The 16,807-nt window shown below is 38.5% G+C and overlaps 1 protein-coding gene across 1 annotated transcript in view; it reads left to right on the forward strand.

The window, feature by feature from the left end:
• The window catches only part of LOC127439278 (chromatin assembly factor 1 subunit A-like), a 25,422-nt gene continuing 8,615 nt past the window's right edge, over positions 1-16,807 (forward strand). The window contains exons 1-9 of the mRNA XM_051695499.1: positions 1-302; positions 1,216-1,266; positions 2,017-2,582; positions 3,130-3,168; positions 7,820-8,064; positions 8,152-8,212; positions 9,361-9,429; positions 9,664-9,881; positions 10,034-10,208. Coding sequence (XP_051551459.1) covers positions 248-302; positions 1,216-1,266; positions 2,017-2,582; positions 3,130-3,168; positions 7,820-8,064; positions 8,152-8,212; positions 9,361-9,429; positions 9,664-9,881; positions 10,034-10,208 — 1,479 coding nt within the window. The 5' untranslated portion in view covers positions 1-247. The remainder of the gene's footprint in view (positions 303-1,215; positions 1,267-2,016; positions 2,583-3,129; positions 3,169-7,819; positions 8,065-8,151; positions 8,213-9,360; positions 9,430-9,663; positions 9,882-10,033; positions 10,209-16,807) is intronic.

A 16,807-nucleotide genomic window follows, 5' to 3' on the forward strand; every position in this document is an offset into this window, starting at 1 on the left:
GTGAGTCTGGCCGGGGGATGAGAGGGAAGCGACGAACCAGGATTACGCACCAAAAAATAGAAGCTACGACTAACAAAACTTACGGAAACACGCCAAATTTGTAGTTGACAGGTTAATGTTACGATAGGAAAAGATTGGAAGTCGATGCCTAGCCTTCAGGAGTCCAAAAAAGTCCTCACCGTTTCTGTATAACGTCAAGTTTCCAGTGTGAGGACAGCGCGAGCGCACAGAACAGAAGGGCGCGCGGATGGTGGTGGTGATGCTCGCGGCCGAAGAGCCTTGCGCCTCCACTCCACGCAAAGGTCGCTTGTCTGATGTTTAATGTGGATTAATGCGTGAGGAAAGTTACTTAGAGCCGACATTGTGGGGGAAAAGTGAGAAATAAAAACCATAGGTGGCTAATGGAGCTATTCTAAGTGCATTCCACTTGCAGAAAAACCTAAAAACTCCATCATTAACCTGAGAGACAAACTGAAACACCGAGTCAAAGTAAAGTGTAGCTCAGTTGCTTTGAGAAAAGGGGAAATGTTCAGTTTAATGTCTTTTCCAAATGGCATTGGCGCAGTCAAGGGTTTTATTAACCTAATTAGCATGCTAAGTTTATGGTTAGCCGACGAGCTATTGGCTGGTTTGGCAATTTAGTCTTTTTATAAGCAAAGTGTGTGTCTGGCATTATGTACCTTATTTATAGAGGGTTATATGAGTTCAAATGAAGCGACTTTAACTCCATTGTGCTATTCTGAGTTAAAACTATCTCTTTATTCGTCAGTCTTGTGCTAAAGAAGGTAACTTTGATGGCTCCCTTTTCACAGGTTCAGTAGCCAAACTCACACTAGCCACAGGCCTACTAACCATCATTCACTGAAAGGCGGGAGATGAAAAAGAAACACATCTCGCTGTTTCCTTTGAAGTCTATAAATGCATCGCACTTTTGTATGGTATATAGAGTATTTTCGGACTTTAAAGATTAAAGTTATTGTTTTGACTTCGTAATGACTGTCAGATGGTGGTGAGCAGCTCGCAGACCTAGCCAGCACCTTTGTTATGAAGAGACATGTTGAGTAAATGAGTACTGTTGTACTATAAACACTTGTTTTGGCAAATATTGACGTCAAGAGCATATCAGGTTTCATGTCTGGTTGATGTCATTAATTTGAGTGTTTCTGATACAGGATTGATGACGTTTACACACTAACTTTTGTCATTGTATTTCAGGCATGGATTGTGTGGGCAAAGCTAATACTGCCAACAAGAAGCTTGTTCAAGGTAACTAACCGAAGGAATGTTAAATTATTGTAAATGAAGCATTTGTTTCGAATTACAGCTGTCAAAATTACTGTTAACCATGTAAAACCATCAGCATGCAACAAAATTTGGTCATTCTTTTTTATTTATTTGAAGACATTTTATTTTTTGAGGGCTACTCAAATAATTTTGACTCGTCCCTTATTTATTAAAAAAAAAAAAAAAAACTGTGGTTACAGTAAGGTGTTTACAATGAAATTGAATGGGGTCAGTCCATAAACATTAAAATACGCATTGTTTCAAAAGTACAGCCACAAGATGTAAACATTATACTGCTTTTTTTTTTTTTTTTTTTTTTTTTTTTTTTATTTGGAATGTCCAATTCCCATGATAATGATTATTTGTGGCGTAAACTCTGAAAGCGTCTAAAAATATGGCGCTCCTGCACAAAAAATAGAGATGTGGCATAATGTCCATCCAGCACAAGTTTACATAGGATAACAACTGCAAACAGACAAAAAGCACATATGGTGTGAACAGCACTGAAAATTTAAAACGGGATGAGTTTGGCAAGTGGGCCACCAGTTTAATAGGCCTTCTCTATACTGTCTTTATGAACCTAATCTAAAGTAGTAGCCCGTATTTTATTTAGCTTTTATAACTGACTGTCTTCAACACATTGAAGTTGTTTTTCTGATTGTAAGACCAACAATCTGTCTGTTCCCTTTTATCTTGTGCTTCTCGCACCCCTCCCCCCGACACATACATCAGCACGTCTTCCATTTAAAAGGCTTAACCCAGAACCCAAGGAATGCAGTGAGTCTAAAAGAACCAAAGGTCCAGTTGCCCTCAAATGTTCTGAGCCCAGTGCCTCTGATGGAGAAAATGAAATGGATCACTCTTCTCTGCTACTGCACCATGGCCCAGCTCTGGTTAATGGCCGTGGGCCTCTTGATTGCTTCATGAGCCGACGGAAGCATTCCCCAATCCGCTCTGCACCTGAAGCCACCGTTGACCTCACAGAAGACTCCACTGATGCTCCCGTGCCTCCAGTTGCAGCCACCTGCCCCATTAGTGAAGAAACAACAAAGACAGCAGAACACACCCCACAATCTACAGGACCTACCACACCACTGACGGAGAAGGATGAGGATGATGGCGAGATCCTCCCGCTGATGGACACCACTCAGGAGTCTGACTCCGAAGAAGAGGAGCAACAAGAGGCTGATGTCAGCCAAGGGAATGAATCTGTGCTTTCGGCTGAGTCCACCAGCTCCCTCTCAGTGGTAGAGAGCTCACCAGAGCCCAGCAAGAGTGCACCCACCACCCCTGCCTCAGTGAGTAGACCATTAGCTCCATGGGCATTAGGGATGCGGCAGACATTTTTGGCCGAAAATACCAATACAACTGTGATAGCAAATTTCATTTGTGTTTCCTAGCTGTGCAAAATTAAAATACTTGTATACATAATTTTTTGGTGTCAGTTGTTATCTAAACCATATTTTTAAAATTGGTGGAGCCTAATTGTATTTTTGTCAAAAGTATTGAAAGAAGAACATAGTGTAATCACTTTAAAACAATTTATATATACTGGCTAATTATAACTAATGGCTAATTTAAAATGAACATTTTAGTTTTTTTGCCCAGTGTGTCCCAAGTTTTGGTTTAGGACTAGAATTTTGGTGCATCACTAATGAAAGTCATTTGTAGATAAGGAATGTACCTGTAATCACGTGGTGTAATTTTCACGACAGTAGTTTTGATTTTGAAGTCCTTGTAAATGTACTGTGCAATGTTTTTTGTGACTGACTTTGTCTGTAAGAGACATTTAAGAGTCCTTTGATTGTTGAAAGGTCAAAACATTGTTTTCTTTTCCTGGCACAGGCACTAAGGACAAACACAGTGAAAAGACGGTCTCTCAAGGTAATCCCACATCTTTACTGAGCATGACACTAATCTGAACACTGTTGTGAAGATCAATCTTAAGTGAGTGGTGCGACAAATCTGTGTGGATTGCCACTGACAGTCACAAGCATTATTTTAACTTTGCAGAGACCCAAATGTTCAGTAATCGCAGTGAAAATTTTGTCTACTTCCACATTAAAGCTTGCTTGTCTTGTAAAAACTGCAATGAAAATTATGGGAGTGAAGGAATACACACCCCTTCAATCCATCTACGAGCAGGTGGTTTTTGAGCGAGTGCAGAAAATAGTTGCTCACTCAAGCCACGCCCTATGTTCTGAATATCAGCTTTTACCATCAGGGAGACCCTATAGTCCCAGTGTGTAAGAGCAACCTTTATAAAAAGTCATTTGTTCCAGCCTCAATTAACATCCTAAATAGCAGGCTATAGAGCATTTTAGAGTATTGAGCAACTGTCAGGAATTGTTGTGTATCTGGGTCTGCCTTACTATTATTTTTTACTATTCTTTTTTTTGTTTCTCATATATTGTTTTTATGTTATTTGTGTATTACTGCAGCTGCTGAGTCCAAGAAATATTTCCCTAGAGGGCAATAAAATGTAACCTAACATACACACTCTGGTCATACACTAACTTTAATGCAAAAAGCAACCCATTGGATTAGCCATTGTTATTAAAAGTAGTGTTGTCATGATACTAAAATTTCAATAGTCGGTACCGAGACTAGTAACATTTTTCGGATCTCGATACCAAATATGATACCACAGCAAAAATATACTAACATGATAAAGTGCTATTATTGAACACTGCTTTAGCCTATTTAATTATAAATTTCAACGTAAATAATAAATTAAAAGAAATGGATGTTTCCTTCAAGTGTTTCTCAATTAAGTTACCATTGGTTAAGTGTTTTTAAGTAGGGCCCTGCTGAAATCTGTTTTATTTTTTCCCAAATCCTGTTTTACTTTTTAAAAAAATGCTTCCAGAATTCCATGTTTTGGAACTCCATTTAAAGTATAATTTCATCAACAAAATGGTGTCTAATCAAATTAACTCAAAACTTTTAACAAGTAAAAAGGACAATTTTCAGCATGCCATTCCTTTTTTTTTTTTAACAGACTTTTGTTAATTACAAATGTAAACTTGCTTGTGATGTATTGTTTTATTATTATTTATTACTAATTACAGTGAAAATTACATTTTACTATACATTTGTAATCTCTTTCTGTTGCAATTTCTTCTATTTGAGGATCCTGGCTGTGATTTTGAATCATGCTTTTATTTTGACGCGAACTTTTATTTTGACGTGGTTTTGAAGAAAGCTTCATTCTACTGACCGATAAACTGTTCCCTGCATGGCCCAGTGTGATCGTTAAAGCGCAAATGCTGTGATGTAATTATATACAGTGCATTCAGAAAGTATTCAGACCCCTTCATTTTTTTCACATTTTGTTATTTTGCAGTCTACACTCCATACCCCATAATGACAAAGCACAACAGATTTTTCATAATGATGAAATGATGTTCAGTTGTACTCTGGCTGGTCCACTCAAGGACATTCACAGAGTTGTCCCTAAGCCACTCTTGCGCTGTCTTGGCTTTGTGCTTAGGGTCATTGTCCTGTTGGAAAGTGAACCTTTCACCCAGTCTGAGGTCCTGAGTGCTCTGGACCAGGTTTTCATGAAGGATATCTATGTATTTTGCTACGTTCAGCTTTCCTTCAACCCTGACCAGTCTCTGCCACTAAAAACACCCCTACAGCATGATGCTACCCCCACCGTGCTTCACTGTTGGGATAGTATTGCGCAGGTGATGAGTGGTGCTTGATTTCCTCCAGACATGACGCTTGGAATTGAGGCCAAACAGTTCAATCTTCATTTCTTCAGACCAGAGAATCTTGTTTCTCACAGTCTGAGAGTCCTTTAGGTGCTTTTTACAAATTCCAAGCGGGCTTTCATGTGTCTTGCACTGAGGAGAGGCTTCCGTTTGGCCACTCTGCCATAAAGCCCAGATCGGTGGAGTGTTGCAGTGATGGTTGTCCTTCTGCAAGTTTCTCCCATCTCCCCACATGACCTCTGGAGCTCAACCAAAGTGACCATCGGGTTCTTGGTCACCCCTCTTACCAAGGCCCTTCTCCCCTGATTGCTCAGTTTGGCTGGGCGGCCAGCTCTAGGAAGAGTCCTGGTTGTTCCAAACTTCCATTTAAGAATTATGGAGGCCACTGTGCTCTTGGTAACCATCAATGCAGCCGAATTTGATTTTGTAGCCTTCCCCAGATCTGTGGGGGAAAAAAAGTGTCATTCATCCTTCACTCTGAACAACACTTACAAACTTCACAGCTGCTTCTGCGTCACACACATACTTTGTTGAGAACGCGTGAGACGGAGGCTCCTGATTTTCGCCATCAGGAATTCAAGTAAGACAGGTTTGTTTTTTTATTATTATCTTTATTATATGTATATATATGTGTGTGTGTGTGTGTGTGTGTGTGTGTGTGTGTATATATATGTATATATATATATATATATATATATATATATATATATATATATATATTATATAGTATTATTATTTTTTTATATTTTTTTCTCCCAATTTGGAATGCCCAATTCCCACTACTTAGTAGGTCCTTGTGGTGGCACGGTTACTCAACTCAATCCGGGTGGCGGAGGACAAGTCCCAGTTGCCTCCACTTCTGAGACCGTCAATCCGCGCATCTTATCACGTGGCTCACTGTGCATGACACCTCAGAGATTCACAGCACTGGAGGCTCATGCTACTCTCTGCGATCCACACAAAGCTTACCACGCACCCCATTGAAAGCGAGAACCCCTAATCACAACCACAAGGAGGTTACACCATATGACTCTACCCTCCCTAGCAACCGGGCCAATTTGGTTGCTTAGGAGACCTGGCTGGAGTCACTCAGAACGCCCTAGATTCGAACTCGTGACTCCAGGGGTGATAGTCAGCGTCAATACTCGCTGAGCTACCCCTCTTAATTTAAATGCACAATCCAGAAATAATACTAGCCATACAATGAAGAGGGGTTGGCACGCTTAAGAACATGTAATATCAAATTTGTATTCATTGGCATTTTCACATTAATGCAGAAAAATTAGCTTTTTTGTGCTTAGCCCATCATGTGCCTGTTGAGTTCCAAAGATCATGTTTGGAGATGGGAGAAACTTGCAGAAAGACAACCATCAATGCAAGACTCCCGATCTGGGCTTTATGGCAGAGTGGCCAGATGGAAGCCTCTCCTCAGTGCAAGACACATGAAAGATGAAAGAAGAAACAAGATTCTCTGGTCTGATGAAATGAAGATTGAACTGTTAGCCTAAATTCTAAGCGTCATGTCTGGAGGAAACCAGGCACAGCTCATCACCTGCACAATCCCAGCGGTGAAGCATGATGGTGGTAGCATCATGCTGTAGGGGTGTTTTTCAGCCACATGGACTGGGGGACTGGTCAGGGTTGAAGGAAAGCTGAACGCAGCAAAATACAGAGATATCCTTAATGAAAACCTGGTCCAGAGCACTCAGGACCTTAGGCTGGGCCGAAGGTTCACCGTCCAACAGGACAATGACCCTAAGCACACAGCAAAGACAATGCAAGAGTGGCATAGGAACAACTCTGTGAATGTCCTTAAATGGCACAGCCATAGCCCGGACTTGAACCCTCTCAAAGAGAGAGCTGAAACTGGCTGTCCACCGACGGTCCCCATCCCACCTGACAGATCTTGAGCATGTCTGCAGAGAAGAAAGGCAAAAAATCCCCAAATCCAGGTGTGCAAAGCTTGTCGCATCATACCCAAAATGATTTGAGGCTGTAATCACTGCCAGAGGTGCTTTAACTATGTACTGAGTTTGGGTCTGAATACTTAATGTCAGTGTGATATTTCTGTTTTTTCTTTTTAATAAATTTGCAAAGTTATGGAAAATCTGGTTTTTGCTCTGTCATTATGGGGTATGGAGTGTAGATTGATGTGAAAAAATTATAATTTAAAGCATTTTAGCATAAGGCTGCAACATAAAATGTGGAAAAAATGAAGGGGTCTGAATACTTTATGAATGCACTGTATTATGAAGTGTGATCGAGCCAAACCAAGTGTTTATACCATCTTATGCAAAACAATGGCTTGTTTCCTCCCCCTTCCACTGAATAATGATGTTTAAAAATGAGCAGAGCTCATTATGTTGACTGTCACTACATTAAATAATTCTACAATACTGCATTACATTACATCAGCATTATGTAAATATGATTTCATTACTATCACGTTTGTTACACTTAACAATAGCTCATTTCTGATAACCATTTTATAATTTGATTTTCTGTATAGAGCTCAGAATTTTCTGCAGCAGAAATGCTGCTGGTGTAAAATGCGTGTTTTTGTCGTGATGCACTGCTTTGGTTCGACTTAAAAATTAAAAAAAATAAAAAAAGAACAAAAATAATCTTTTGAAATTGTTGAAATTTAATCTAAGAAATTGTTAAATAAAAAAAGAACAAAAATAATCTTTTGAAATTGTTGAAATTTAATCTAAGAAATTGTTAAGGTGTCCATAGGGATGAATTGGTTCTGTTTTATTAAATTGGTGCAATTTGTGCCTAATGTAAAAAGCCTTTATCAATTGATTGTCTCTTAGAATGTTCAAGAACAAGAGGAGAGGCAACGACAGAAGGAGGAGAAAGAACGACAGAGACAAGACGCCAAAGCTGCCAAGGAGAAGAAAAGAGAGGAGGCCCGCAAGCTGAAGGAGGAGAGGGAGAGGGAGAAGAAAGAGAAGAAGGAGAGAGATGAAAAGGAGCGGCGGGAGAAAAAGGAGAAGGAGGAAAAAGAAAAGGCAGAAAAAATACGAGCAAAAGAAGAGCAACGGCAGATGAAGATAGAGTGAGTGCCCGAGTATCTCAATAGTACTTTTTGGTTTTTTTTATCTTCAATAATGAATATGAGTGTTAAACTCTTGTACATGTTTAGGGCCAAACTGGAAGAGAAAAGGAAAAAAGAGGAGGAAAAACGGTTGAAGGAAGAGAAAGAAGTGAGTGTTTTTCCTTCTCTAAGATTTTGTGAGACACTGTGCATTAAAGTTGGTGGGTATGAAAAACTTTAAACATGAAAATAATATGCTAAAATGTGCAAAATAACAATTACAATAATAAGTTTCATTAATTTTTTTTAATTTATTTTTTTAGCAGTGACACTCTAATAGAGCAATAGTTACAAGCTAAATGAATGTACATAACTTATACATTTCCGTGACTGGGAAAAAAAGAAATAAGAAAACAGCGGCGCACACACATACTTGGAGACACTCACTTAGGGAACATGGAAACTACAATGTTATAAATACTCGGATGTCAATAATATTAGTAAACATGTTACAGTAACTTCACCGGAAAACATAGATACATAGCGATCTGACAAGTTCGATTCGTAAAAGTATGGCAAGCAATAGAATCTCCAACAACCTTACCAGAAAACAAATTCAAGCATTATAGCAAGTAAAGAACTTTGCCAAACAATTAACAGATAAACATCCATCCAGAGTGCTGCGATGCTGTCCTGAACTGTGTGACAGTGACTGACTGAACTGAAAAGTGTAGTTTCCCCAGCCGGAACACGTGACAGTCAGTACATGTTTTCTGTGTTTACGGACATAATGTACCAACAAATCTTCTGAGGTGCAGTTTTTAGGCCCAAAAATACTTCATACAAGTATGCAGATGCGAGCGCTTCACCAACGCATGGTCCCGTTGTACATACATTAGTTGCGCTCTTGCGGTTACAAACCATTTTTTTTTTTCGGCACCACAAAACCGGATGTTGTGGAGTCAACATGTCGACAGTTGAGGAGTGTGCTTTTGTATTTGCTGAAAAGATGACAGAAAAAATGTTTGTATAATCTAACTTGTTCAGCAAGACTCTCCTCAAATTGCTGCTTCACCATGACAGTTGTTGATTGAAAATCTGCTGTAGCAGCGCGTACTTGCGTTGGGTTATGAATTGCACTCTGACACATTTCACAACACAACGACGCGTGAAATAGAGCTTGCGTAGCAAGATGCATCTGCTTTCACGTACTTAAATATGCTTATGTATATGTTCTGTTTTACTGAAAATATCAGTAGCTTAAATGATAATGTTTGGTGAGCTGTGTAGGACTGACCTTTGTTAAAATCTGTTTAGCGAATCAAAGCAGAGAAGGCTGAGATTACCCGGTTTCTACAGAAGCCTAAGACCCAGCTGGCACCAAAGGTAAGAGCTACATTATTTAGTGTTTGATAGAGGCATTTTCTTTCGGTAATCTAGTGTGTAAATACAAATTGTTTTTTTTTTTTTTGCTCATTACCCTCTCACCCAACTACTTGTATTGTACATTTACAAGTGTGACTTAACTGATATTATGTTGAGTTACACAAGCTGCCATAAACATGCAGTTGTATATTTTGTTTTCTTTTTTCTAAACATTTTAGTTGTTCTTGGTTTCAGACTCTGGCATCTGCCTGCGGGAAATTTGCTCCGTTTGAGATTAGAGAGTACATGTTTCTGGCACCACTGACTCGAGTACAGTGTGAAGATGCTGTTCTAGAGGAACTGGACCATTATCTTGCCCAACCGGACAGCACGCTAAATGGACTGAAGGACTGGATGAGTCACAAACCTCGCAGATCAGGTCCAACCAGGCCCAGGTGCATTGATGCAGGAAGGTAACGCAGCATGGGTCTTTTCTTAATGACTGTTGCTTGGATACTACTTTGTATACCCATCATGTAACCAGGTCAAACACCAGCTGCCATTTAAGTTATTGTTCTTGTTTTGGTTCTTTTTCAGTCTGTTTGTTTATGTTCTCTGTCAACAGTGATTGTTTGGTTGTAAGTGAAAGCCTGAAGGAAAATGATGGAGTCCCGGAACGTCGTCGATTCGGCCGCATGAAACTCCTGCATTTCCATGACAACTATCGTCCAGCTTACTGGGGCACCTGGAGCAAAAAGAGCGCTTGCATCTCTCCACGCTGTCCATTGAGACAGGACAAGGTATAACCAAAAGCAGAGCTGAATTTACATCTTAACGCTATCACTTTAGTAGGCGCAGAAATCTTTAGGCACCTCACTATTTGATTTTTATTCAGGGAGTCACGATGTGATTATAAAACAAATCTTGATGCATTTAAATTTAAAATTTTCATCAACAGTATGGATGCAAATATTTTGCAATAAAACATGTGACGGACCTAGTGATTCGCATCTTCCAAATTGAAGTATGAAGAAGCTTTGATGCTTGCTTGGTTCCCTATATGGAATTGACAGCAACAAGAACTCTGTTGTTACTCCAGCAGGTGAAACTATTGATTAGGATTTCGAATTTATAGGTGTCTTGCAGTGTTAATCTCGTCAACGAAATCGTTGACGAAGGGTTTTTTGATTTCATCAACAATAACGAAGACAAGACGAAAAAGGCGCATTGTAACGATAATTAAATTATTACAGCATACTATTGACGAAAATATGATGAGAGAAAAATTATACTGCAAGATATTAACAGTGCAAGATATAAAAAGAAGAAACATCTGTAGAATCTGTATATAGAAGATATTAGATATAGATTAATCTAAACCATTAATAATTGGGGATTTCTCCACTTGAGCTGCGTGAGTTGAACACATGCAAAATGATCTGCTTCAAAACGGGGTAAATACCTCATTCAAATGCATCCTATTTATACATGATATTAATCACTAGAGTAGCCTATATCCACAACATATATGTAATATATCACTTTACATCTGCACAATGAAACGAATGAACGTGAACTTGAATTAAATGACACGCTAGTCAGAAAATGCGTAATTTGCGTTGCGTGACTTGCATTGTGAATACACTGTTTCCGTAAGAAACACGCTACGTGCAATAAAATCCTTTCACGGACAATTAATAAGTCTCTAAAGCATGAAGAATTCAGAGTACAGTAGGCTAACTTCTAAAAAGTAGCTAATACTTCAGTTTATTTATTATTATTTTAGGAGCTCGGTTTTTTCACAATAAGGACAGTAGGCCTATGTATAGTTATGTTTTATAGATTTTTAAATGAAAAATTTCCCTAAATGTTTGCATATTTGATTAAAGTTTGGTCTGTTACAGTTCGATACACTTTTTTGTCCATTTTGCACTTTGTCATCAACTAAAAGATTTTATTTTTTGTTGACTAAAATTGTGTCATTTTCATCAGACTAAAACTAATGAATATGAGATTACAAATATTGACTAATTTTAAAGGACATTTTCGTCAAAAGACAAACTATGACTAAAACAAAAAAAATGCTGGTGTCTTGCACTGCCGAGGTAACATGGCTGCAGTGCGCATAATGCAAATTTTTCAGTCGTAAGCTTCATTTAAATAATAATTGGAGAACCAGAGGGAGTCTGTGCACACAGACGTGTCTTTTAGTGGGTGGGTGTTAAGAGTCCCAGTGACTTGACTCTCTGCTGAGTTAATGCCGATCTAACAAGTTTGAAATTAAGGCAGTCGGTGGGGTAGACAATAGTGACACTGGCAGTGAACAATGAGCTTCTTTTCACACTGAAGAGCTAACGAGCCATTGTTCTATTCGGATCTGACATAAAGTTTTTTTCAATCAGCAAATGCTGATTGTTATACATGGCGATTGTAAAACCGAAAAAGGAGGCTGAACACTAAAGCTGAGGCATTCTCACTGAAGCTGCACATAAACATTCTCTGCGTCAAACCACAAAGAAACAAATGCACATTCACAGCATAAAGTCAATCAGTGAATTGCTCCCTAATTCAGTCTATTACAATTATTTGCATGGTAATCCTTATTCTTAATTCAGCAATGCTTGACGGGGAATCAGAAATGTCAGAATCAGTAGTTTAGGCTGTCACCCCTCTTCTTAAGTGTGACAGACCTCCAAAAGAAGAGGGTTAGATTTCAGCAAAGTCTGTCATTAGGTGCGACACCCCAACCTAATGAACAGACTTGTTTTGAGATAGCTAGCATGATGCCGCTCTAAATAAAAGCCAAAATTTGCCATATCACTCGCCTAGTCTGTTGCATCAGAGCCACCTAAACTTTGCAGTTGTCATGTCAATCGATACAAGTTTTATGTTTAAGTATACCTATGCCACATATGTGCAGCATTAGTAAGTCTGTTTTAACATAATTTCCTGCTATATATGACCCCGTTTACATAAAAGACGAAGAAAGAGATATCTTTTTTTTTTTTATATAGTATTTGTATGATTAATTATATTTAAACTGTGTAATGTTAACATGACATCAATTGAAGTGCTTAACTGGTTAAACTATTGTATTGTGTGCACGTCATGTTTGGAATACATAAGGCTTATTGTACATTTCTCACAGGCCTATTTTTTTTTTTTCTATCCTATAGCTTTTTTTTTACATTTTTTTTTATCGTAACTGTTATTGGTTAACGTTCTTTACCGAACAGCTGTCATATTAGATCAATGGTTAATGCACGTTGTGAAATGCGCACAAATGTTTATTGTATTTTTTTTCTCTCGTAGATTTGGCTTACCTGTTAATTATTTTCAACAATATCCTGACTGTTTTAATATGTTAAGTAACTTTTACTTGATGAATTCCGTTTAGAACAGACTATTAGGGTTGCTCTATTGGAACTGCACTATTCATTCAATTATTTTCAATAAATATGCCTGTGTTTGTTAACATTGATTGAAAATGCATCGATTCATCGCAGTGCATTGATCTATCAAAGAAATTACGATGCATCGATTACAAAATGTAAGAATTGATTATCATGATATATTAATACCCAATGTGGGTCATATTACATGAACCTTCTTGCAACAGACACTGAGCGGAGCACACGAGATTAAAGGGAAAGAAAGCGTACTTTGAAATATAGTAAGTTTATGCAGCCGAGTTCACCCCTCGAACCTACATATTTACATAAAATCAAATGGATAGATAGATAATGCCGAGTTTGGCTTTCTGTGTCATTCAAAACTGTTTGCATCCATTTTACCAAAGTAAATTCATTGTTGTTGCCTTCACCAATTACAATATGTTAATATTGCTTTTGTATCTCCATAAAATGTGTAATTTCTCCATAAAACAGTTTAACCACGAATAGAACTTAAATAAAGAGCTTAAATGTGACTGGTGGGCAGACATTGGCTGTGAGCGAAATCAATCACTCGTTAATTCATTCTTTTTATAGTAAATGCTACAGCAGGGGTCGGCAACCTTTTTGACATGGAGTGCCATTTTTGGTTTTCCTGGTCAATGACTGTGCCAACGCCCCAAGTTTTTCGCACCTGCATTCCAATCTACATCTTGATGTAATCCTTCCTTATGATCACGCAGCGTTTTCATCAGCTGAATGGGAGACTAAACTAAAGTGTGACAAGACTCGTGCTGCCCGTGCAAGCCATTTGAGCATCACAAGCTGACTATTTAGCCCTTTTTGGGGAATCGCACCTGCAAAATCCTAAAACTTTATTTCCAGGTTTAATTTATATTTTGAATAGACTCCATTATGTGGGTTTATGTTTTCTCTTATAATCGTTTAATGTAAATTTGAGTGTGACTATGGTTTAAGGATGGTGTACCTGTATGCTGGGATGGAAATCTCAAGGATTAATAGTGGTGTTTTCCTTACTGCATCACGTGTTGTTCTGAAAGCAAAAAGAAACCAGCGAAACATGGAATTTAGGCTGTCATCTGCGCAGCCTGACCAAAGCAAAGCGGGCGCGTTTACTCGTGCAATTAACCGAATGTGAAGCGCTGCTGGCTTGTGATGCGTGAATGGTTTGCACACGCTGCACGAGTCTGTTGGGTATACTGCAGTCTCGTCACATTTTAACTTTTTGTTTAGCCTCCCATTCAGCTCATGAAAACATGCTGCGTGATCATGAGGAAGGATTGCATCAAGATGTAGATTGGAATGCAGGTGCAGAATTTCGTATGAATAAAATAGTCTACTCTCTCGCTGTTGCCACACGTGCCATAGATTGCCGACCCCTGTGCTACAGAATAGGGAATGATTTCAGACTGTTCTGAAGGGAACTAACCAGTTGATTACAGTCACCTGTGATTGGTGAATGACACACGGCAGCCGCAAAAAAATAAATAATTATCTTTCGTGATTTTTTTGTCTTTGTGTTTCGCAAACAGTCCTGCATGAAAATGCGATTTAATTCTCATGAACGGGCTTGACAATCGGAGGCATCTGGCGACCTCTTTCCCTATCTCAAAATCAATAGGGAACTCACGGTTACCACATCCTGTGTAACTGCCTTTACATGCTACTAATAGACAGTTTTTCATTCTATGAGCCTGCTCGATCGAAACCTGGATCGAATCTGCCTGCACATGACATTTCATCTTTATTTATTGGTTTCAGATTTCACGATGCATCATAATTTTTAGGTAGAGAATCTAATCACTGTCAGAGCGAATCGTTACACCACAAAATGCGTGTCATGTTCTTCATGTAATGTGCAATGATCATAATACAAGGCGAGCACGTCGCAGATAAATGCCCCTTTTCAGCGGAATTAAGCGTCGGATTTGGAATAGATTAAGTATTTTAAATGGCTCGCATAAACACAATTTTTTATTTTTTTTTACTGTTTTCTGAAGGTTTACGTTTTAGACAAGTCAACTCCAAAATTTTAGTTTAAACATCAGCGAAATTAGTCGTTCTGCACATCACTAGTTTAGACCTGTATTTGGCGCTGACCACGTGATCGGATCACACCAAAACACATCTTAATACCAGGTGTAAATGGGGTCGATATGTCTCCAGATACGTCTTCTGTGCTGCCTTTGCAGTGTAAGGATGAAATATTTCAATTCAGTGTGGCCAGTTTTGCACACCACATGACACTTATCTGTATCTTTAATGTTATGTCCTGGCTGTGCTTTTTCAATAAAATGATTTCTGAATTTGAATTACTGTCCATCAATTACTGCTTAGTATGTTACTCAAAGTCTTTGCTTACCAATAAAATGTTGTTTATATTTGGGAAAATATGTAGCTTTGTAATGTAAAAATAGGAAAATCTGGACTGTTAATTTCAAAGCATACAGAATTGTTCTGCTTAAAGGGTTTATGTCATAAGTGTATGCTAGGGCTGGGTGATAGGACGATGTTACCGGATATTGACGATGTCTTACAAAGATGCCGATTGTGACACTCGTTGGCAGACGATGATCGACAATATCGGGAAATGGCAAAACCATGAATCTGGGAAGTCGCCAAATATATTTAACAGTAGCCCAGGGTGTGAAACTAGCACCTGCAAAATGCGACAAGGCTGAATCCAGTTCGCAAGCTCCTCGTCCAAATGTATTTCATGGGCGGGTAATTTTGCTCAGCTACCTGCAAAAAGCGGGCGACTTGTAAGACGTCTCGGAGTGACACATGACAAGAAATGCTGTTAGTCATAAAGACGCGCTTGAAGAAACACTTATTTTATATTTAAGAACAGACAAAAGAGAAGCCATCAATGCTTGCGTCTGATTCTCTGTTTGTTCAGATGCGTGCAGCGCAAGCCTGTCTCGTGGAACGATGAAGCGCATGTAAAGAGTTTTCCCTTTTTTTTTTTTTTTTTTTTTTTTTTTTTCCTGTTTCATTCGACTGAAAACTGTTTGCAAGAATAATGTCATCTATGGGAATGCTGCAAATTATTTCTGATCATCTCAGGAGGTGCTGTGAGTTTAGTTTTTGTTTCCACGGAGAAGTTTGTGGGTAACATGCATTGTGAATTAGGGTTGCACGGTTTACTGGTACTAACGCAGTATCGCGATACCAAAAAAATTAAAATGGTATGATATCATCTTGTTGTTAATTTCGGTACCATATTACAGTATGCTGTCATTAGCAAAACGATATGAGATGTAACAGTTTTGAGATGAAATCAATGACAAATTGAAAATAAAATGAAAAACCTCTGTATATGGCCAAGTGTGATCATTAAACAGCAGAAGGATGTAATTTAATTAAATGATATACAGTCACATGCGCTGCATGCTACAGAATGAACAAGAAGTGCCCCCTCTGTTCATCTGCTTCACACACACGGGCGCACGCATGCACACACGCTCACAGAAACTCAACACATGCTACTGTTTCTTAATTTTCAAGCAGTGTGTTTATAGTAAAAATGGCTGTTAACACTTAAATGAACTCCGGTGCAGCCTGGAGATTTCAGCTCAAGAGTTGCGATAAGATTATCCCAGCACTAATGGGAAGATTGATATAACTAACATGAAAAACAGGAAGAACTCAAAGGTCTGTCAAAATAAAAGTCCCATTAACATGAAAGCTCTATTCAAATGGATGCGTGAAATGGAAGACAGAAAAATTTAACTACTGTATAAAAATTTTATATTCATAAAGTAGCAATAATACTGATAATAACAATGATAAACTGTTAATTGGTTGTTTTAATATTATTATTATCTGTACGCAATATCACAAATGCAAGTGATTTATCAGCATGTTGTGATTCAGCAACCTTGTGCCACAGGTAATCAGATTTTTTTTCAATAATGTTTTCATTAATACTGTGAAGCTCTGTTGTGCAGCATTTTATTTTACCAAAAATAAAATTGCAATGTTTT

This window comes from Myxocyprinus asiaticus, chromosome 50, assembly GCF_019703515.2.
Source record: "Myxocyprinus asiaticus isolate MX2 ecotype Aquarium Trade chromosome 50, UBuf_Myxa_2, whole genome shotgun sequence".
Taxonomy (NCBI): domain Eukaryota; kingdom Metazoa; phylum Chordata; class Actinopteri; order Cypriniformes; family Catostomidae; genus Myxocyprinus; species Myxocyprinus asiaticus.